This window comes from Perognathus longimembris, chromosome 7 (assembly GCF_023159225.1).
Source record: "Perognathus longimembris pacificus isolate PPM17 chromosome 7, ASM2315922v1, whole genome shotgun sequence".
NCBI classification, from domain to species: domain Eukaryota; kingdom Metazoa; phylum Chordata; class Mammalia; order Rodentia; family Heteromyidae; genus Perognathus; species Perognathus longimembris.
Genome location: NC_063167.1, coordinates 7,565,012 through 7,587,417, shown reverse-complemented (window position 1 = coordinate 7,587,417; position 22,406 = coordinate 7,565,012). Strand labels below are relative to the sequence as shown.

At 47.6% G+C, this 22,406-nt stretch overlaps 1 protein-coding gene across 5 annotated transcripts in view; it reads right to left on the bottom strand.

Annotated features, from left to right (window-relative positions):
- Vps13d (vacuolar protein sorting 13 homolog D) overlaps positions 1-15,290 on the bottom strand; it is a 234,902-nt gene extending 219,612 nt beyond the window's left edge. For 3 of the 5 annotated variants that reach the window (XM_048350256.1, XM_048350259.1, XM_048350260.1), the window contains exons 1-5: positions 11,570-11,739; positions 6,741-6,818; positions 4,791-4,981; positions 4,616-4,696; positions 2,365-2,481 (exon numbers count right to left, since the gene is read on the bottom strand). In XM_048350256.1, the coding sequence (XP_048206213.1) occupies positions 2,365-2,481; positions 4,616-4,696; positions 4,791-4,981; positions 6,741-6,818; positions 11,570-11,666 (564 nt within the window). In that variant the 5' untranslated portion in view covers positions 11,667-11,739. Of the gene's footprint in view, positions 1-2,364; positions 2,482-4,615; positions 4,697-4,790; positions 4,982-6,740; positions 6,819-11,569; positions 11,740-15,154 lie in introns of those variants that run through there. The other 2 variants (XM_048350254.1, XM_048350255.1) reach the window with 2 other exon arrangements.
- Between the last annotated feature and the right edge of the window lie 7,116 nt (positions 15,291-22,406).

The window sequence follows — 22,406 nt, the reverse complement described above, 5'->3', positions numbered from 1 at the left end:
TAGCTACTGGGAAGGCAGAGATCAGAAAAACCATGTTTAGAGGACAGACTGGGCAAAAATTGGGTGCAGTAGTACACCCCTATGATCCTAGCTATACAGGAAGTAGGGGGATCACAGTCTAAGGTTGACTGAGGCAAAAAGCACAAAATATCTCAAAATAAAACCAAAGCAACCGGTGCCCAGTGGCTCACACCTGTAATCCTAACTAGACAGGAGGCTGAGATGTGAGGACAGCAAGTTTGAAACCACCCCAGGCAGGAAGTCCCCATGAGACTCTTATCTCCAAACTACTCAAAAAAGCCAGAAGTGACACTATGGCTCAAGTGGTGGAGTGCTAGCCTTGAGTACAAAGAGGCTCAGGGACAGCACCTTGGTCCTGAGTTCAAGTCCCAGGACCAGCAAATGAATGAATGAATAAATAAATAACCAAAGCAAAAGGGCTGGAAGTAGTGACTCAAGTGGTAAAGCATCTGCCTAGCAAACTTAGGGCCTCAGTTTATACTGTACCACCAAAAGAAAAGGGACTGTTGCAGAAAAAATTAGTAGGCCAGTTTAGTCAACTGGACACAGATGATGAAAACTAACTGGAAAGGTAAACACAGGATTTCTAGAGGTTAGTACAGAGTAAAAATATGCCATGAAGCAGGAAGGCAAAATATGTCTTTAAAGAGCCACGGTCTCACTCTGCCATTAGAGCACAAGCAGCCCCCACAATACACTAATGAGAGCAGCTAGGGTCCAGTCAGACTGGTTTACAACAACAGGTGGGAGGGAGCAGATGCAGCTGGAGGTCAGGCAGGCCATCCTTCCAGCCCCTGCTCTACACCTGAACCACCTAGCACCACTTCAGCTTTCAACAGGATCTTCCACTGTAACAACATGAAGCTGATTGTGGGTGAAAACTAAGGAGAATCAAAGGCATTAAAATGTAAAGCACTAAGGATAAATAAAAGGGCTCAAAAGCTATTTGTTGTTGATTGGTCTTGAAACATAAAAACTATAGGATGCCACTGTTTTGGGCTAGGCTCCTACACTGAGCTCTAAAAATTAAAATAAAGTTAACAATGTTCCACCCACCGGAAGTAAGCCATTCATCTGACCTTTCAAAAGGGAAGGAAAGTGATTTGGCACATTTTCCAATGAGGGTACCAGTAGTGATAATGAAATTTCCTGTCTTCCCATCTTTACTAAATGCTTCAATTCCTATAAAAAGTAACCTGGTCCCACTCCCATCAGCACCTGAGTGGTGGGCTAATAAGGACGCTCTATAAAAACTTTAAAGCAGCTGGGAGCCAGTGGCTCACACCTGTAATCCTAGCTACTCAAGAGGCTGAGATCTAAGGATCATAGTTCAAAGCCAGTCTGGGCAGGAAAGTCCGTCAAGACTTTTATCTCCACTGAACTACTCAGAAAAAGCCAGAGGTGGCGCTGTAGCTCAAGTGGTAGAGCACTAGCCTTGAGCACAAAGAGGCTCAGCAATAGAGCCAGGCCCTGAGTTCAAGGCCCAGGACCAGCAAAAAAAAAACAAAAAAACTTTAAAGCAGTGAGATGAGCTGAGATGAGCTTCCAGGTGCTACACACTGGAGGGCAATGGATATCTTTGCACCTGGCTGTTTTCCTGTATCCTTTATAATAAAGTGAGTTCTGCAAACCATCCTGGAAATAGGTCACAAAGTGTGATATAAGGCTGGTCTGTCAGCAGCACAGGTCACAAACAAGGTCTTATGAATGGTATTTGAACTGGTGGCGATCTTTTGGGCCTGAATCTTTATTTGAAGGACTTTCACTAACTCAGTATCAGAACCATTCAGCGTAGGACTAGCTAAGCACAGTGGTGCACATCTATAATCGCAGCATTCAGGAGGAGCCTGCAGCAGGAGGATCTCAAGTTCAAGGCTGGCTGGGGCTAGAAAACCCTATCTCAGGAAAAAAGGGGGGAAAGGGTGAAGTTTTATAAAACACTACAGAGGCATCCCATAATTAGTTTAAAAACTGTGAATATTAGCATCAGAAAGAATACAACTGAAGATGGGGAAAACATCAGCCAATATCCCAGGTGGCAGATGGAACTATAAAAAAGTGATACAGGAGAAGAAAATCAAGGAGGAAACCCTTCCTGTGCCTCAGTTTCTTTGTGTACTAAAGGAAAGGGTCATAGACGAGCGCTGTAAAATTTTAACTGCTTCCCTTTCTCAGCAAATGAGTTGTACTGCCCACAGACAAGAGATGTGTACCCCACACTCCTGTCTGGAGGTAGTAAGAGAGAATGCAAACTCATTTTGCATCACCTGAGTGAAGAGAGGCGGAACCTCAGCTCCCAGACCCTGGCCTGCTCCCCAGCTTGTATGCGCAGTTCATACTCACAGGCTCATTTACAGCATTCTGCATGGATACATTCTTAATGCACACGCCAAAGGCAAAGGGATGGGAAGGACTGCTCACACCATCTTCAAAGCGTAAATGGACATCTTGAATTTTTAACTGCGAAGGGAAAAGGAAAACACACTCAGATAGCTGCTGCAGGTAGAACACTGCAGGTAGCAGCCAACTCCCATCCCCACCCCCCTAGTCACTGCAGTAAGTCACAGAAAGCCTTTTATACAAACCTAACACACACATACTGATTTGCTAAAAGTTCCTAAGGGAGTTGTCATCATAAACAGCACAGGTGTGATAGTTCTTTGTCACTAGTAGTGTCTCAAAAAGAAATCTACCCACTCAGGAGACTAAACAGGAAGAAGCTCTTGTTCAAGGCCAATCTGAGTTACATACTGAGACCCCATCTCATATGTCAAAAAAAAGGGGGGAAGAGGAAGCTATAAATACTTTCAGGAAATCATTTCAGAAAATAAAAATAGTTCAAGCTGACAATATCATTATGTATAGATAGGTGATCCTATCACTCTTGTCAATATACATGTGGAAGAGATGTCAACCAAAACCCCAACTGTGATGGTTATATTACCAAAAGATGAGGCTGTGGAGAAACTGAATTTCCCATATATTGCTGGTGAAACTTTTGATAAAGTTAACCTTGATCATCCATTGTCTGAATTGAGAAATACCCGACACCCAGTAAGACATATCTGAGTATGTCTGTGACAGTGTTCCCACACAGTAGGTCATGAGAACTCTGACCTAAAAAATGGGCTAATCCCTTGACAAATCCTAAGATAATAGACAGGCCTAACTAAAGAAAGTGGCTGGGGGTTTGTCCTGGGGCCCTCTATCTTGCTCTGGCCCCTTCCTATTCACTTCCTTTGCTTCCTATCCTCTTTCCTTGCTTCCTATCTAGCATGAGGTGGGCAGCCTCAGCCCATGCTCCATTGCCATAAAGCTCAGCCTCACCACAAGCTTTGAAAACTAGAGCCGGCCATGATGGACTGAACCCTCTGACACTGTGAGCCAAAATAAAACCTTCCTCCCTTAGGTTATTTCTGTTAGGTATTTGGTTCAGTAAAACCATTTTTCTAAGGATTAGGAGTTGCTAGGATGACATGACCTAATGAATTCACCAAGAATGGATAAGCACCACCACCACTATGAGTCTTTAACCCATTTCTCTATGGGAAGCAGGAAGTGCTTCTCTTCTCCATTTCTCCTATGTTAACTCTTACTGAAATAAATCCTTGCTAAATTTTCAGGGGAAAAAAACAACAATAAAAGCTAAAAACAATAAATAACTTTCGAAACAATTCGAAGTAGTCACCTCAAATGTACCAATCTTTTTGTCAAAGTTATATAAGTTATGAAACGATGGACCTCAGACTATATTTTGGGAATGGAGAATTCCTTAAACACACTGGATCTGGCATGAGCTAAGTCTCGTGATATTCATGAAAATGAGGGTGGCTCCTAATTTGATTTTTTGGGGGCCAGTCCTGGGCCTTGGACTCAGGGCCTGAGCACCATCCCTGGCTTCTTTCCGCTCAAGGCTAGCACTCTGCCACTTGAGCCACAGAGCCCCTTCTGGCCGTTTTCCATATATGTGGTGCTGGGGAATCGAACCAAGAGCGTCATGTGCAGGAGGCAAGCACTCTTGCCACTAGGCCATATTCCCAGCCCCTAATTTGATTTTTGAAGACAAAGCCAAACTAGCATAGAAAACATGGAAAACAATCCCAGCACTGGTCCTCATCAACAGCCACCAGAGATTGCAATGAGAGGCTAGATACCTTAGTGGACCACTCACAATTTACTATGTAATACATAGACATCAGGTCCCCAACATCTCATTTTACAGATAAAGAGACTGAGACCAGGAAGACTAAGCGATTTGACTGGAAGCACAATCATGAAGGTTTATGTAACTTGGCTTCTGAGACCAGACTTTTAGCAAAGAGGATTCCAATATTCAAAAAGAAAGTGCAGTTCGGGGAAATGGAAATGAAACAAACTCTTACATACAACAGCTGAAGCAAGAAAAACCGACATCTGCACCAGAGCCCAGGACTTGCTTTTCAGGTTTTCCCTGTGGCAAGGCCTCCAAAACCAACACCTTGAGTGAGTGAACCCATAAGAAACAAGCAAGTTTACTTGCTTGAGTAAGACACATCTGAACTTGAGAGATCCCTTTCATGCTTATGTTTTCATGATGAAAGTCAACAGGACTCACTTCAATGTTCTCCACAATGCTCGTAACCACCGAGGCCGTCACCGAATACCAGTAGGACTCCCCTTTCTGTTGGCGTTCGTTCTACAAGGGAAAGAGCCATGGTCAGCAAACCCCAGTGTTGAGCCTCTTGGGACATCACCACAACTGCCCCCATGGCAAAATCTCTGTGCCTTGCCTTCCATTTCTCCTCCAAGGCTTGAAGCAGTGCTTTCTTGCGTTCCCTTTCCAACAGCTTCTCCTTTTCATCATTGAAGTCCTGTATTTTCTCAGGGGCTCCGATTAAGTGGAGGCTAGAGATGGAGATGACCCAAGGATCCACATGTGGGCGGTAGAAGGGGATCTGAAGGGTCACTTTCCCAATTAAGCCTGGGAGGAGAAAGAAAGTCTTGTTAAATGTTCTATTTCTTCGAAATTTTCCAGTTCACTCTAAGGAGAATGTATCACTTTTCCATTTTTTGTTTGATGATACTGGGATTTGAACTCAGGGCCTTGCGCTTGGAAGGCAGGTGCTTAGCCAGGTGCCAGTGGCTCACATCTATATTCCTAGCTACTCAGGAGACTGAGGTTTCAAAGCCAGCCTGAGCAAAAAAATTCTGAGACCTTTACATCCAATTAGTCAGCAAAAAGCTGGAAGTAAAGGTGTGATTCAAGTGAGAGAATGCCAACCCTGAGCAGAAAAGGTAAACGGGGGGGTGGGAATGTGGCTTAGTGGTAGAGTGCTTGCCTAGCATGCATGAAGCCCTGGGTTCAATTCCTTAGCACCACATACACAGAAAAAGCCGGAAGTGGTGCTGTGTCTCAAGTGGTAGAGTGCTAGCCTTAAGCAAAATGAAACCAGGGACAGCCTGAGTTCAAGCCCCAGGACTGGGGGAAAAAAAAATGAAAAGAAAGAAAAGGCTAACCAAGTGCAAGGCCCTCAGTTTAATGCCAAGTATCCACACACACATACGTTTAAAAAATAAAGGCAGGTACTCTACCATTTAGGCCATGCCTTCATCCCTTTTTGCTTTAGTTATTTTCAAGTAAGTTCTTGTATTTTTGCCAGAGCCAGCCTGGACAACAAACTACTACTTTCTGAATAGTAGTACTACTACTACTTTCTGAATAGCTAGGATAATTCATTGCCTGGACTGGCAAAAAAAAATATCAAACCTCAATCCTCTAACTCTCTGCTTCTCAAATAGTGGAGATGTATTACAATGTGAGTCACAGGACCAGCCCCCCCCACCTCTCTCTTTTAATTTATAAATCTAACAGGGGCTTGGATGTAGCTCAGTGGCAAAGTGCTTGCCTAGCAATTGCAATGTCCTAGTTTTAATCCCCAGTATCAAAAAGGACAAAAAGAAAATAAAACAGTGTGTTAGGCACCGGTGGCTCACACCCATAATCCTAACTACTCAGGAGGCTGAGATATGAGGATCATGGTTCAAAGCCAGCCAGGACAGGAAGGTCCCATGAGACTCTTATCTCCCATAAAGCACTCAAAAACTGGAAGTGGCACTGTGGTTCAAGTCATAGAGCGCTAGCCTTGAGCAAAAAAGCTCAGGGACAGCACCCAGGCCCCAAGTTCAAGCCCTACAACCAACCAAAAAAAAAAAAATGGACTATTCAGTTGTGGTGGCTCATGTCTACAATCCTGGTACCACCCAGACTAACCTAGAATTCACCATCCTCCTGCACCACCCTCCTACATAGCTGCATTACAAGCTTGAGCCACAACACTCAGCTCTTCACAGACTCTTATGTTGACAGACTAGTAAAAGGTAATTTTCCAAAGTCATCCAGCCAGAAAATGGCAGAAATAGAATATAAACCCAAGTATACTGTTCTAGAGTCCATGTCTTAGGCAAAAATCTGTCAGTACTATCAAAATGAGTCTCTGAGAAAATGAACCCCTTGTGTCTAGAACAGAGGCCCTCATAAATCACCACTTAGAGTACTTATTATATATGCAGGCTCCCTCTGAGATCTGATTTAGTCAGTCTTGGGACCTGCACCCAATACCTCCAGGTCATCCTGACACAGGCAGCCCAGAGACTGTTCTTGGTCAGACACGGGACTCTGTCTCCATGTCCCTAGTATCATGAGACCCAAAACTTTCTGCCCCTCTTTCAGTTCCACATACCAGCTTTGACTTCAAATGGTAATTCCAGTTCTTTCAGGGCATCCTTCTTTAGCGGGAGGTTTTCTAATTCAACAGCACCTAAAAATAAAAAGGCACAAAACAGTCATCCAACCAGTATCTTAAGTGCCTACTGTGTGCAGGGCTGGAAAAGGCTATAGGCAGGAATATCACCAGCATGTTTTATCTGCAGTACTGAATTCCTGACCACCCATTCTGAACTGTACATGGCAGATGGACTCACTCGCCTTCAAGAGGTGAAGGCTCTAACTTTTTCTGTAATAGGCCAGGTGGTTTTATATGATGTCTACTGCATAAACTCTCTTATTTCTCTCCTTTTCATCCCACCTTTCTTCTACCCTCCCTCCTCCTTCTCAGTACAAGTTTCACTATATTGCTCAAGGTGGACTCAAGCACTCTTCTTGAGTAGGTGGGACTACAGGTGTGCACCACTGTGCCTAGAATGTTTATTTTTTTCACAGACATGAGAAATGTAAAAAGCCATCCTGAGCCAACAGATGAGATTTGGCCTACTGGCTAGTTTGCCAACCCTCCTCCCACCCAGCCACACACACACTATTTAGGCTAATATGCCTCACAGGGCCATCAAGATCTAACTTCACTAGGATTAGAAGCAGACTCCTGAGCCCCACCCCCAAGAACATCAAATCAGAATCTCTAGGATTAAAACAGGTATCTACCATTTCAACAAACAACTCCTATCCTCAACCTTCCCCTCACCCTACTCCTCAAAAAAAAGAATATGGTGGAGCTGGGAATGTGGCCTAGTGGTAAAGTGCTTGCCTAACATGCATGAAGCCCTGGGTTCGATTCTCAGCACCATATATACAGAAAAGGCTGAAGTGGAGCTGTGGTTCAAGTGGCAGAGTGCTAGCCTTGAGCAAAAAGAAGCCAGGGACAGTGCTCAGGCCCTGAGTCCAAGGCCCAGGACTGGCAAAAAAAAAAAAAAAAAAGAAGGCAGGGACAGTGCTCAGGTTCTGAATTCAAGCCCCAGGACTGGCAAAAAAAAAAAAAAAAAAAAAAAAGAGTATGGCACACAGAACATTTGAGAGCCCATGAACTAAATAAAACTGATCACCAAAAGGAATTATGCTAGCACACACCTGTAATCCCTGCTACTCTAGAGATGGAGGCAGGAGGATCATGAGTTTTAAGGCCAGTCTCAGCAAAGCTAGTGAGACACTATCTCAAAACCAAACAAAAGAAAACAAATAAAAGGTCCAGAGATATCACTCTCAAGGTCCTGAGTTCAATCCCCAGCACCACAAAGGAAAAAACTATAGAGCTGGCACCAGTGGCTCACACCTGTAATCCTAGCTACTCAAGAGGCTGAGATCTGAGGATGGCAGTTCTAAGCCAGCCTGTGCAGAAAAGTCCCCTTGAGATTCTTATCTCCAATTAACCACCCAAAAACCAGAAGTGCTGTGGCTCAAGTGATAGAATGCTAGCCTTGAGTACAAAGAGGCTCAGGGACAGCGCCCAGGCCCTAAGTTCAAGCCCCACAACTGACAAAAAAGAAAAAAGAAGGAAGGAAGGAAGGAAGGAAGGAAGGAAGGAAGGAAGGAAGGAAGGAAGGAAGGAAGGAAGGAAGGAAGGAAGGAAGGAAGGAGGGAGGGAGGGAAGGAAGGAAGGAAGGAAGGAAAGAAGGAAGGAAATCTAGCAATTTGGCAGGTTCTAGGAAATGAAGTGTACTATGCATTTCTGTGGAAATACCTGTCCATTTGGGGTGCCCTATACCTAGAGACTAACACAAGGAAAAGTCAATAACCTCAGCAAAATAATACTATTTCCACAGTTAGAGGTAAAAGTGATTGGAAGGGGAAAAATCAGAAAGGAAAATTTAGGTGAAATCGACTTAAAGAATAGGCAAGTATATAGTTGCTTTTTTTTTTTTTTTTTGCAATACTAAAGATAAAATCCAAGTCCTCCCCACATATACACACCTGGTACTGAGATTTGAGCTTGAGACCTTGTACTTACTTGGCTGGCTGGCTTGCTCAGGTAGTGCTACTCTGCTACTTGAACCACACTTCCAGCTCAACTTTTTGCTGGTTATTTTGGCAATGGAGTTGCGCAGATTTTTCTGCCCAAGCTGGCCTCAAACCTCAACTCTCCACATCTCAGTCCCCTGAGTAGCTAGAATTATAGGTATAAGCAACCGGTGCCTGGCCTCTTGCATGCTAGACAAGCACTCTAGCACTGAGCTACATCCTAGCTAGCTCCTTTCTTTAGAAGAGTGTTATCTGCACTTGGAACCACCCTACTTTTCAATATGCAAACGTGACACAAAAGCAGGTGGACACTCAATTCCCGCAGCTGCTGCACAGTTTAGGGAAGGCTTATTCATGGATATCTCACCACAAAGTTCTTCCTCATCTCAGATAGTCAGAAATCTATTCACTGCAGTGAGGATGAATTTGGGAGTTGGCTGGTTTTCAGCAACCTCTACTGACTACTAGATTCTCTCCCCTCTCTCCTCCTGGTTATGTAAGGGACCAGCCTGGGGTTCATAGCTTATACAAAGAACACAAACGGGTAACTGGATCTTTCCGCTACAAATACAGTCATGTCAAAGATCAAAGTTCGGATTCCTTGCCATGTCACAGGCAGCCTCTACTTTCTGCCCAACCCATTCCACATATAAAAGTTGGAACACGTTGGTGGTATAGTGGTGAGTACAGCTGCCTTCCAAATATGAAAGCTTTCCCTCTCACTAACAGGCTTCATTCTCCCTGGAGTAGGTGGCCTATACCCAGGCCACCCACCAAAATCCTTTAAGCCCTCCTAAAAGCTATTCGAATAGCTTTGCCATGGGCCTGCAGACAGAAGGAAAGGCACCCCTCCGGGGCAACCCTGCACAGTGACTCCATTTCTAGAATATCAACACAGAGGGTTGTATAATCTGCCTCACCAACAGGGTAGCAGCTCTCTGAAGGCAGGGACTGAGTTAAGAATTTCCACCACCCTGTCACTAGGGAGATCTCACCATACTACATGCCAAGCATTACTTTCTTTCTTCCCCTCCATTCCCAGTCCTCTCTCTTCTCCTCCCTTCCTTTTCCTTCCCTTCTTTTCCCTTCGTTTTCTTCCCTTCCCTCCCCCTCTCTTCTGTCTCCTCTTCCTGCTCCTCTTTTCTATCAGTTTTTTAGCACAGAGCCTTGCCCTCAACCAGGGGCTCAGGAAATGTGTGCCCCAGGTCCGAACACAGCCAGCTTTTATATCAGCAATGTTTGGTGTGCACTTCTCCTTCTAGGCTTCATTGTGTCTGGGACCATCAATGAGCAACCAGAAGTGAACTTGACACTACATCTGCACGTTGACACATCCTCTTCACCTTGACTTTCCCCTTAACTTCCTTCTAAGGATGGGAGAAGCAGGAAGGTGTTTCCAAAACATTCCCAGAGGCAGGGGAAGGGGCAAGGATGACTGTACCCATAGCCTACCATAGCCAAGGTTCTTTGCCAGGATTAGATGATCATGAAATCTTGGAAAGCAATGCTTTTGGGGACATGGTAACCACTGGTATTCTATTCTCACACCATAGCAACACTTCACGGCTACTTCTTCCTACCAGCCTGTCCTGGTCCCCTGGCTACACATCACTCCCAGGACTCTGCACTTCTGTTAGATCAGGCCTCCTCTCTAACTCCCAGGATTGTGTGCTCACAAACTGACCACATCTTTCTCAATGGATGTTAAAGCTTCCATTTTGAAATGGACCAAGACTATTTAAACTAAAACAAGGAGAACAAAGCTACACTTCTATAATCCTCAGGAGGCTGAGATCTGAGGATCATGGTTCACAGCCAGTCCAAAGAGGAAAGTCCATGAGACTCTTATCTCCAATTAACCACTATAAAGCCAAATAGCGTGACTCAAGTTGTAGAGCACCAGTCTTCAGCAAAAAAGAAAAGTGAGAGCACAAGGCCCTGAGTTCAAGCCTCAGTACCAGCACACACATGCACAGAAAGAGAATACACTAAATTACAAAGCTGTATTAGTCAGTAAAAGCAAAAATGTCTCAAGCTTTGGGTACTTTACTAAGCAAGAGCTCAAAGAACTCAGTTAAGTATTTTTAAACCACTACTAGGTATCTATTATATACCAGAAGGCTAAGAAGATTAAATGTTATTTCATTTGATTCTTACAGTGACCCTGTGAAGGTATATTACCCCCTTTTTCTAAACAAACAGAGGTGCAAGATTTCAATATTAGCCATTATTCATAGTTACCCACAGTGACAAAAAATAAATTGAAGCCAAGGTCAATGGCACTACATAGTAGCTGCCTCCATAAAGCTTTAGAAAAAACTAACTGGGAGCTAGTTCTGGTGGCAGGAAGATGGAGAGATGAAGGTCAGCCTGGGCTACATAGAAAGACCCTACTTCTCCCATCCCCCACACAAAAAACTACCCTCCCCCCCCAAAAAAAAACTAACTAAAGTTAAGCATAGTCACCAACCATAGGCATGTACCACAGGAGTGGTGGTATATGCCTGTAATTCTAGCACTTAAGGCTAAAGCAAGAGGCTCAGGAGTTTGAGGCTAGCCTTAGCTATACAGCAAGTTTCAGACCAGCCTAGACTATTTAGAAAATTCTATCTCAAAAAAAACAAAGCTATGAATAACATGAGTTGCCTTGTACTAACCATCACTGTCAGAAGGGAAAACATGTACTTAAGTATACTGTGCTTGTATTTAAGTATAAAGCCATGCAAACATGAGTTTTCATTCTTACTAATAGTTTTCATACTTAGTAATAGAAATGCCATGTACCAAACCATTCTCTATTAAAAAGAAGTGTGTACTCACCTTTGAGAAGGGCAACAGAAAGCTGGTCAGTGTTCAGGTTATTGACGTACTTCCCCAAATAGGTATTGAGAACCCAGGCTACAAGACCTTCCAACATGACTACTTCCTCAGGAAAAGGTGATTAAGATTCATGTATCATTCTTTATTTCTCTTTCTCATGGTCACAGAATCTAAATAAATAAATAAATGGGGGCGAGGTTAACAACAACAAAAAAGCTAGAAGGCTTCCTAAAAGCTGACTTCCAACTCTACCTGGCTGTAGGTGGATGCATGCCCAGCCAGACTTAAAGGGGATGGGGAAGAGGCACTGTTAGCTGCCCTGTCAGAACATGGAGCGCCCAATCGAGAGACCTATGTTTTTCTGCAGCTGCAAGGAATCACTTATGTACCTGCTACTGGATGCTGTGTATCTTTTCAAAGTGATTGTTTTACCTTAGGATTAGACTGCCTTGACCAAAGGTTCTCACGAGAGTGGGGTTTGGCAATGGTGAAGCCATTCTGATTACCATGACTTTGGAGGCTTCTATACTATTTTTTTTTCCCCCAACATGGGGCTTCAACTCAGAGCCCAGGCATTGTCCCTGAGTTTTTTGCTCAAGACTAACATTCTACCATCTGAGCCACAGTTCCTCTTCCAGCTGTTTTGGTGGTTAATTGGAAATAAGAGTCTCGCAGAGTTTCTTGTCCAGGCTGGCTTTGACCTACAATCCTCAGATCTCAGCCTCCTGAGTAGTTAGGATTACAGGTGTGAGCCACTGGCATCTTGTTAGTAGAGACCATAGAAGCAGCTACATATCCTACAATGCATAAGACAGCCCCCTTCCAAATGATGTACCCAAAGGGCGACAGAACCAATGCTGGACTCTAACGAAGATGAAGCAAAAATGCCCTAAAACATATGAATGTAATTCATATTCTACAACAATTCCTATCAAGGCTTGTCTTGGTATCATTAAAATCATAAACGGGCCAGGTGCTGATGGCTCACGCCTATAATCCTAGGTACTCAGGAAGCTGAAATCCAAAGAGTCTCAGTTTGAACCCAACCAAAATAATCAGCAAAAAGCCAAGCTGGAGAAGTGGAACCCCAGGCAATAGAGCAAGCCAATCACATAGGAGTTATTGTCCCCCTCCAAAAAAATCATATAAATGAGAGGGAGAAGGTAGTGCTTTATCTACTAATCTTAATGTCCTAGAACAGAGTTATTGGTCCTGGATACCATATGATACTAATACAATGAGCCATTTTAATGACAAACATCAGAAATTCTGTGATTACATCACAGCATACAAATTCAATACTCAATTGCTACTGACTGTTATCAGGATTGCTAAAAAAACAAAATGTATTCAATCATTTTTTTTCCTTTTTTCCCCACCCCTAGACATTTTTTTCAAACATGAACACATATTTAGTAAAAACCCTGAGGCTTATCAAAATACTGATTAGCAACTAAGAATCAGTTTGAGTTCATCTAAGTTAATACATTTATGAAACTTTAGCAAATAACTGTATAAAAGTTTTTGCTTAAGATTACACAGATAGCTTATAGTATTACAGAAGGCTAACAGAAGAGAAACTGAGACACGATATTTTAAGTGGGTTCTCAGATCCCTCCATTAGTAAACCCCAATTAGAACCCTGGGTGCTAATCTTGCTCCAAACCACCCATTCTGGCATCAGTCACCACACCAGACTTTCCAGATTGGCGATGGCATTTGTCCCATTTGGAAGCCACCTTATTTTCAGGATCCTTTCCAAGGACTTTGCTCCACCTCTAGTGATTCATCTGAGTGCCAGAGGATAAACTCATCCCAAGAGAAAGGCTGTCACTCAGGAAAAGTCCCCAAACACAGTAAGTTAACTCCATCTCTAGAAAATACTTTTGTTGGTAGCATTACGTATTTTCCAGCAAGATTAATTTTTTTTGTCAACAATAGTTATTCTTTTTAAAGTATTTGGTAAACTACTTGCCTAATTTTTTCCAAATGACTCTGCAAGTGATTCCTGAGTTACTTGGTTAAAGTAGTTAGAAAAACAAATCACAATCCTTTTAACATTTCTCCACTGTAATTTTAGTCAGGTAAATCTATAAAAGCAAAACATAAAAATGACTAGGCGCCCAAGCTCACTGTGTGAGCTCCACATACACTTGGGCAAAGAGCCAGAATTAGAGTACTCTTTTATTTTTGTTGTACTTCTGTTAATTTCAGCCCTAAATGCCAGCTCTCCCTCAAGTGCCAACAACAAATGCTTTCCCGGTCAAGGGGCAACAGTGTCATTTTGTACACACACCTTGAGACCCTACCATGCTTACCCCTGGAAGGGGAAAGAATGCAAAGTACAGATCGAAAAGACAGGGAGGATTAGCCCGGTAAGACACCCAAGTAAGTAAATTGAGGCCCAGAGCAGAAAGCATCCATTAGCTTGGCTAAGCATCCAGACCGGGCTGGAGGCCTTTCAAGGATTCCCTGAAGGAATCCGGTTTCAGGAAGGGCTGCCAGACTGGCCAGGATCCCAGTGTGTTTACACTCGGGGGCCACCGGGGCTTCTAAGCAGCTGCCCGGCACTAACGTCCCCACACCCACACACCTGCCTTCATCCCGCAAAGGGGCAGGTGACACGCGGGGGGGGGGGGGGCCGGGGGGCAGGTGGGGGGGGGCGAGCATCCCCGCCGGCCCTGACCTTGAGCCAGGCCCCGCCCCCGGAGGAGGTCCGCCCCGCCCAGGGGAACGTCAGACGCGGGCTCCCGGGCGTTCCTCCCCAGGCGGCTGGGGCCGAGCGCCGCGGACCGATGCCCGGAGGCGGGGGACGGGGGACGGGCGACGGGCTGGTGAGCCCTCCACCCGGGCAGTCGGGAAGGCAGCCGCCGCTCGCCTGCTCGGGCCTCCCAGGCTCGTTCGCGGCAGTGGGCAGGGACCCCACTTCGCAGACAGAGCCTGGGTGGAGACGGCTCTGGAAGGGGGTCCCCAGCGGGAGAAGGGGCTCGGCTCGGGAATCAGGGGCTCTGTGCCCCCCCCACGCCCTCCGCGGCGGCCCCGGGGCTAGTTAGAGGGGTGGCCGGGACCCTGGCACCCCGACTCAGGCAGGGGTGCAGACGGGGGTTCGCACACTGAGAGAGACGGGAACCGACACCCCGGTCCCGGGGACGCCGGGCTGCGGGGAGCCCGGGGCGGGCGCGGGGGGCTGCGGGGACGCCGGGCTGCGGGGAGCCCGGGGCGGGCGCGGGGGTCTGAGGGGAGCCCGGGGCGGGCGCGGGGGGCTGAGGGGAGCCCGGGGCGGGCGCGGGGGGCTGAGGGGAGCCCGGGGCGGGCGCGGGGGGCTGAGGGGACGCCGGGGAACCCGGGGCGCTCCGGCGGCCCTGACCCAGTGCCCAGGGCGCCCGCGGAGACTCGGGCCCGGGGGTCCCCGCGAGGGCGGCGGCCCGGGCTGCGAGGTCGCGGCGCCCCCCGGACTCCCCGGACGCCGGGGTCCCGGGCCCGCCGCGCCGCCCTCCCTGAGGTGGACGCGGCCCCCGCCGGCCGAGGCCGAGCCGCAGCCTCCCCCGGCCCGACCCCTCCCCCCACCTGCCGCCCGGCCCCTACCTGTCGGTGTCCCTGGCCGCTCGGCCCTGCCTGTCGGTGTCCCCGCCGCCCGCCGTCCGCCCGGCCCGGCCCGGCACTGCGCGGCGCTTCCTCTCCGCCGCTCCTCAATGGCGCAGGCCGGAGCGCTCGACTCGACCAATCGAGCGGCGACGCGCCGGCGCCTGGACAGCCGAGCGCCGAGTCATCGAGGAAGCGCCCCCTGGCGACGGCCGATGGCCCTGCAAGGGCTGGGAGTATGGGGCCTGAAGCGCGAACTGCCCTTCCTACCGGTTCACACCAAGGTCCTGTTGGATTTGGTCTCTTTTCCTCTTTTCCATGCCCGCTCTGCCTCCTCAGTGAGCTTCGGTTGCTGTCTCTCAGGCCCTTTGCATTTGCCTTTTTTTTTTTACTGATTATGCTATTCCCCTAGATGAACAGTCCAATAAAAATGCAATGCAGGGGGGTGGAAATATAGCCTAGTGGTAGAGTGCTCACCTCGTGTACTTGAAGCCCTGGGTTCGATTCCCCAGCACCACATATATAGAAAACGGCCACAAGTGGCGCTGTGGCTCAAGTGGCAGAGTGCTAGCCTTGAGCAAAAAGAAGCCAGGGACAGTGCTCAGGCCCTGAGTCCAAGGCCCAGGACTGGCAAAGAAAAAATAAAAGTAATTTCACTATGCTGTTTAGTCCCAAAATATGATGCCATCAGGGAAAAAAAGTTTGTTGTTGTTTCAGTTCTAAAGATCAAATCCAGGGTCTTATGCATGCTAGGTAGACAGACACAGTACTCACTCTTTTGAGGTTTTTATTTCTTTGGTTTTGAAAGTCTTGCAACTGTTAGGGCTGACCTGAAAACTGGAGTAACCAAATATAAGTTTTATTGTTAAAACTATAACAGCTTTTGGGCTGGGGATATAGCCTAGCGGCAAGAGTGCCTGCCTCGGATACAGGAGGCCCTAGGTTCGATTCCCCAGCACCACATACATAGAAAACGGCCAGAAGCGGCGCTGTGGCTCAAGTGGCAGAGTGCTAGCCTTGAGCAAAAAGAAGCCAGGGACAGTGCTCAGGCCCTGAGTCCAAGGCCCAGGACTGGCAAAAAAAAAAAAACTATAACAGCTTTTAAACCCTGGTGATGACTCCATGATAGAGGGCTGCACCCCCACCCGTGAGACTAGTTTCTTATAGTTTGACATTTAAAAATGTAGGGAGCCCTTGTTCACCTCTGTACCTGGGTAGCAACCATGGTAACGGACAGTAAAAAATGATCATAGTCATAGACTATAGAAATAACCATAATAGTAGTAGAAATGCCATGGTAATTGTCAGGTTGATTTACTTATGATTGAGTACTAGATTGTTTTAGCCCACTCAAGCTTGCTTAGTGGTAATGGGAAAACATGGTCGCAATTGTTAAAATAAAGTTGGTACTAGGTCAGCCTGACCGCATATTCTGTTATTCTGCTTCTGTAAACGGCTTGCTTAACCCATTTGTGACTTGCTCTACGCCTGTACTAACCGCCTGCATCAGTGCTACGTGACCACCTGTTGTCAACTCCTGATATCGAGGCCAGTTCCCGATATCAAAGCCAAAATAGATAACTGAAAGGGTAGATAGCCAATAGAAATAGGACAAGACTTGCTTGCTAAATGCCATCCAATCAAGTATCTGCCAAGTTGGAAATACCCTGCCCCTGTAGTAATCACAGTAAAACCCCTGCCTATCTGAGGGTCAGGATTCTCAATCCAGATCCGCTGTGTTGGTGACCGTTGGGAGTCCAGACTTGAGCTTGCAATAAAGACTCTCATGAGTTTGCATCATTATCGGTTCCTTGGTGGTCTTTGGGGACCAGAAATCTAGGCATAACACAACCTATTTGTTTACCTGGGCTGGCATTGAACTCATGATCCTCTGCTTCTGCCCCTGGAGTAGGTGGAACTGCAGGTAGGCACCACCATGCCCAGCAGAAAGAAAAGGATATATCAGCATTCTTTGGTTTTGTTTTAGTTGTGAGGCTTAAACTCAGCCGTGCCCCTCTTCTCCCCCCCCCCCCCCGCCCAGCTCTTTTTTGCTCAAGACTAGTGCTCTACCACTTTGAGCTACTACCAGTTTTCTGGTGGTTAACTGGATAATAAGAATTCTCAGAGACTTTCTTGCCTGAGCTGGCTTTGTGCCACCAGCACCTGGCTAAGATTGTTTTTGTTAGGTTTTTAAAGTAGGTAGCCCATAAAGGAGAACGCCACGCAGTAATCAGGCAGGAGAGAAAGTTTATTACTGAACTGCTGGCCTGTGGCTGAGATGATGCATGGCTGGAGAGGAGGGGCGACCCCACCGGCCCTGCCTTATGTAGGGCAGGGGAAGGAGGGTGTGGCCAGGTGGATTAGGATGTGACCTCAGAGAAGGGGGAGGTAATAGCCTCCAGGTCTGCCAGTTACCCAGGTAACTAGGTGCACACTTAACCAGGTAGAGGGCATCTGCCTGGAGCCCTTCCAGGGCGGACCTTACACATGTCTTTCCATCCCCTGAGAGTTCCTCAAAAAGCAGAGAATTTTATCTTCGTCATAAATGTTTCTTTAGGGGGGGCTGGGAATATGGCCTAGTGGCAAGAGTGCTTGCCTCCTACACATGAAGCTCTTGGTTCGATTCTCCAGCACCACATATATGGAAAATGGCCAGAAGGGGCGCTGTGGCTCAGGTGTCAGAGTGCTAGCCTTGAGCGGGAAGAAGCCAGGGAAGGTGCTCAGGCCCTAAGTCCAAGGCCCAGGACTGGCCAAAAAAAAAAAAGACTGATGGGCAATAAATGTTTCTTTAACACCTAAACATTGCGTAGCACATGAAAGACTCAATCAATGAGTTATGATCGATGAGTGAATGAAGGAATGAACAGGCGCATGCCTTGAAGAGCACCCCATGAGGCTCAGACAAAGCCTGAAGACGCGGGAAGCAAGCCTGCCAAGGCTGGAGTCATGGGCCTGCTATAATCACTCACCCTCGTAAGGCTGAGCTGATGAAGGTGTTTGTGGGCTGGCTCCCTCCTAGATTTCTGGGACGTGGGATCCACCTCTTAGGATCTCAAATCCAGGTCCTCCAGGAGCCAAGGTATATCAACACCTTGGCCTCTCCCGGTGGACAGCAGAGGCCAGGCAGTCCCTCAGAGCTAAATTCCAGATTACTCAGCACAAATACGTAGCTCTACCCAGGAGCAGTGTTGAAAAGGCAAAGTGAGAGCTGAGGATATACCTTAGTTGTAGAGTTCGTATTCTTCATGGACAATGTGATGCAAGGGACTACAAAAAAAAAACAAAAACAGCAAACGTAACCAGGCACAGTGGCTGACTAGACTCCTCTATAGTCCTAGCAACTTAGGAGTCTAAGGTAGGAACACTTGAGAGCAGGAGGTTAAGTCCAGCCTGGGCAACATAAGAAGGACCCCCATCTTGAAACTAGAACTCAGGCACTAGCAGCTCATGCCTGTAATCCAAGCTAGTTGGGAGGCTGAGATTTGAAGATTGAAGTCAGGAGCCACCCCAGACAAAATAGTCCCTAAGACTCTATTCCCCATTTAGCAGCAAAATGTCAGACTAGAGGCATGGCTCAAGTGGTAGAGCACCAGCTGAGAACCAGCAAAGAACAGAGCCTCTCAGCCAGCCCCCCATATATGAGTCGTGATATATGCATATGGTTACGTTTTTCTTGGGTTAATACTTAGATGTATAGGAAACTGAAGGCCCAGAGAATCATTGACTATTCTCTAGCTTGTTTTTGTGCCAGTACTAGGGCTTGATCTCAGAACTTTACGCTTTCACTCAACTTTTTGCTCTTGGCAACCACATGATTAGAAGATTGAAACAAAGCTGTGGGGTGTGTCTGTGTGTGTGCAGGTACTTGAGCCTGGGTGTTATCTCTTAGCTTTATTGACTTGAGCCACACCTTCACTTCCAGCTTTTTGGGAGATGAGAGTCTTACAGACTTTCCGGCTGGGCTGGCTTGGAACCGTGATCCTTAGATCTCAGCCGCCTGAGTAGCTAGGATGACAGGTGTAAGCCACCAGTGCCCAAACTTAGCCATGTGTAAACATCCTGTGATGAAGCCCAGATCCATATCCGTAGCCTGAGAAGGAATGGCACTGTCACACGGAAAGAAAGACAAGGGGACAAAAATCAGACCCCAGCTCAGGGGCAGTATCTCCCAGGCAGAGCTCCTGGTCTGGGGGGTTGCGAGGAGGCTGTTCAGTGTTCACACAGGTCCTGTTGAAGTTTAATTGGCTTTCTTATGAATGTCAAAGGCTCTGGATATCATAAGCCTCTGGTAGCGAACAGCTGGGTTCAGGCGCCATCAGCTTAGATAAACTCCAAATCTCAAGCCCAGCCAGGCCTGACTCAGTTCTCCGCTATGGTGCCGGGCCTATGGGGCAGAGGGGGGTGACATCACACTGCTTTCCCAGCTCGTAAGCCAGCCCGTGTCTAGGGCCCCTCCCAAGCTCCTGAGGCCACTCTCCCCAGCCTAGGTCCTGCCGCCACCGTCCTGTCCCCTTCACCAAGATGCCTGCTTCCTTGTAAAGTAGCAGCACCCACCCCGCTGACCCTTCACCTAGTTCTGCGTTTACTCTAAGCACTGAGCAACCCGCTGCACAGCCTGGCATGTATTTCTCTACACAAACCCTCCTGTCAAGTGACATGGCAGGCAGAAACAGGAGGATCAAAGTTCAAGCAAGGCCAGCCCCAGCAAACAAGTCAGACTGGGAATGTGGCTTCATGGTAGAGAACTTGACTAGCATGCATGAAGCCCTGGGGTCGATTCCTTAGTACCACATAAACAGAAAAAGCTGGAAGTGGTGCTGTGGCTCAAGTGGTAGAGGGCTAGCCTTGAGCAAAAGAAGCTCAGGGATAGTGCCCAGGTCCTGAGTTCAAGTCCCAGGACTGGCCCCCCAAAAAGCCAGCCAGAACAGGAAAGCCCATGAGACTCTTATCTCCAATAAACTAGTCAAAAAAAGCCTGAAGTGGGGCTGGGAATATGGCCTAGTGGCAAGAGTGCTTGCCTCGTATACATGAAGCCCTGGGTTCAATTCCCCAGCACCACATATATAGAAAACGGCCAGAAGTGGCGCTGTGGCTCAAGTGGCAGAGTGCTAACCTTGAGCAAAAAGAAGCCAGGGACAGTGCTCAGCCCCTGAGTCCAAGGCCTAGGACTGGCAAAAATAAAATAAATAAATAATAAAGCCTGAAGTGGAACTGTGGCTCTTGTAGTAGAAACTAGCCTTGAGCAAAGAAGTCAGGGACAGCATCCAGACCCTGAGTGCAAGCCCCAGGACTGGCACGCGTGCACGCGCACGCACACACACACACAAACCAAGTCAAGCATAGTGGCGTGTGCATGTCATCTTAGCAACTGGACAGGTAGAGGTGTGAAGATCTGAGTCTGTGACTTGCTCAGGAAAGGAATTAGGCCTTCTCTGAGAAGCGTTGTTTTAACAGTGGCCCTCGGGAAGTGACCGCAGGGCGGGGCAGGGTTGTGCTGTCTCCGTCCCTCGGCGCTCTCAGGGAACTCTCACGGAATGAATCTGAAAAGCAAACTAACGCAGTTGGCGTCTTCTATCCTGTCTCATCCAGGGGCACAGGCCCAGCTGGCTTTAACCAGAGTGCAAGAATGGTAAGCAGGGAGAAAATGGACCGATGAGCCAAGGCCACCAGAGCCACCCAGCTGCAGGTGCCAGAGAGGGGGGAGGCACGGAAGTGGCGGGCCTGAGGAGAGTGAGATGCTTCCCATGTCTATGGCGGTCTGCTTCTCGGGAGTGCCTGCACATCACATCCCACGGGCAAACCCCTCTGCTGCCGGCCTGAGTGAACGGTTTCCCTGGATGCTAGCCATTGCGCGCCCGTCCACTCCTTCGGGACCTTTTATGTTCCGGGATCAGCGCTTTTCACGGGAGAGCTGAGTCGCTGGGATTGAAATTCTAACAAAGCACCATGGCTTTTCTTTAGGCAAAGTGTTCTTTTTATTTATTTATTTATTTTTAGCCAGTCCTGGGGCTTGAACTCAGGGCCTGAGCACTGTCCCTGAGCTTCTTTTTGCTCAAGGCTAGCACTCTACCACTTGAGCCACAGCGCCACTTCGGGCCATTTTCTATATATGTGGTGCTGGGGAATCGAACCCAGGGCTTCATGCATGCTAGGCAATCACACTACCACTAAGCCATATTCCCAGCCCTCTTATTGTTTTATTTAGCCTTTTTTTTTTGTTAGTACTGGGATTAAACTCAGGGCCTTGCACTCGCTGCACAAAGCTCTACCATTGGACACACACACACACACACACACAGCCCCTTTTTACCTTGGGTGTTTTCAAGGTAGCGTCTGCCTTTGTGCCTGGGCTGGCCTGGCCAGTGATCTTCCTCTTTGAGCTTCCCTATGTCGCTGGGTGTGACAGGCATGCACCGCCACCCCCAGTCACTGGTTGAGATGGAGTCTCCGGAACAATTAACAACTGGGCTGGCTTGGAACTGTGAAGCCCTGATCTTGTAAGTAGCTAAGGTTACAAGCTTGAGCCACCACGCCCAGCTTAGAAGTTTTATAGAAGGTTGAGCCCCAGGCAAGGACAGGAGTTCCAGGAGCCAAGAGGCTGGGTGGTGCACTTCACAGAGCTAGCAAGATCACCCAGAACCAGGGTGGTCCTGTGGAAGGAGTAGTAGTGAGCAGAGAAAAAGGCAAATGTCAGCTGAACAAGGGTGGTAAACTCTGAACTCCATTTGAGGCCTTCTCCTGCTTTCATTGCAGAGTTAGAGGCCTGGGAAGAGGCCTTGTCCCCCTACTTTCCCTCTCTTAGTCCCTCTGCCTATGGCTGTGAAAGTGCTGCCTCCACGGACAGCACAGTGACCATCCCAGAATCAGATGTGCATCCTCCCGCTGAAGGGCCAAGGATGGGAAACAATGGAGTGGAAAGAAAGTCCCGCAGGCCGTCTGCCTGGGCCTCCTAGCGCAGGGCAAAGCATGACTCCCACTGGGTGCACGTCTCGCTGCTGTAAGCATAAGTCCTTCTTCCTGGCAAAATAGTCTACAAAACTGCTGGGCACTGATGGCTCACGCCGGTAATCCTAACTACTCAGGAGGCTAAGATATGAGAACCACACTTCAAAGCCAGTCCAGACAGACAAATCTGAGAGACTCGTCTCCAATTAACCAGAAAGAAAGAAAAAAAAAAGCTGGAAGTGGAGATGTGGTTCCAGTGGTACAGCGCCACCCCTGAGCGGAAAAAGCCAGCTGAGAGCATGAGGCCCTG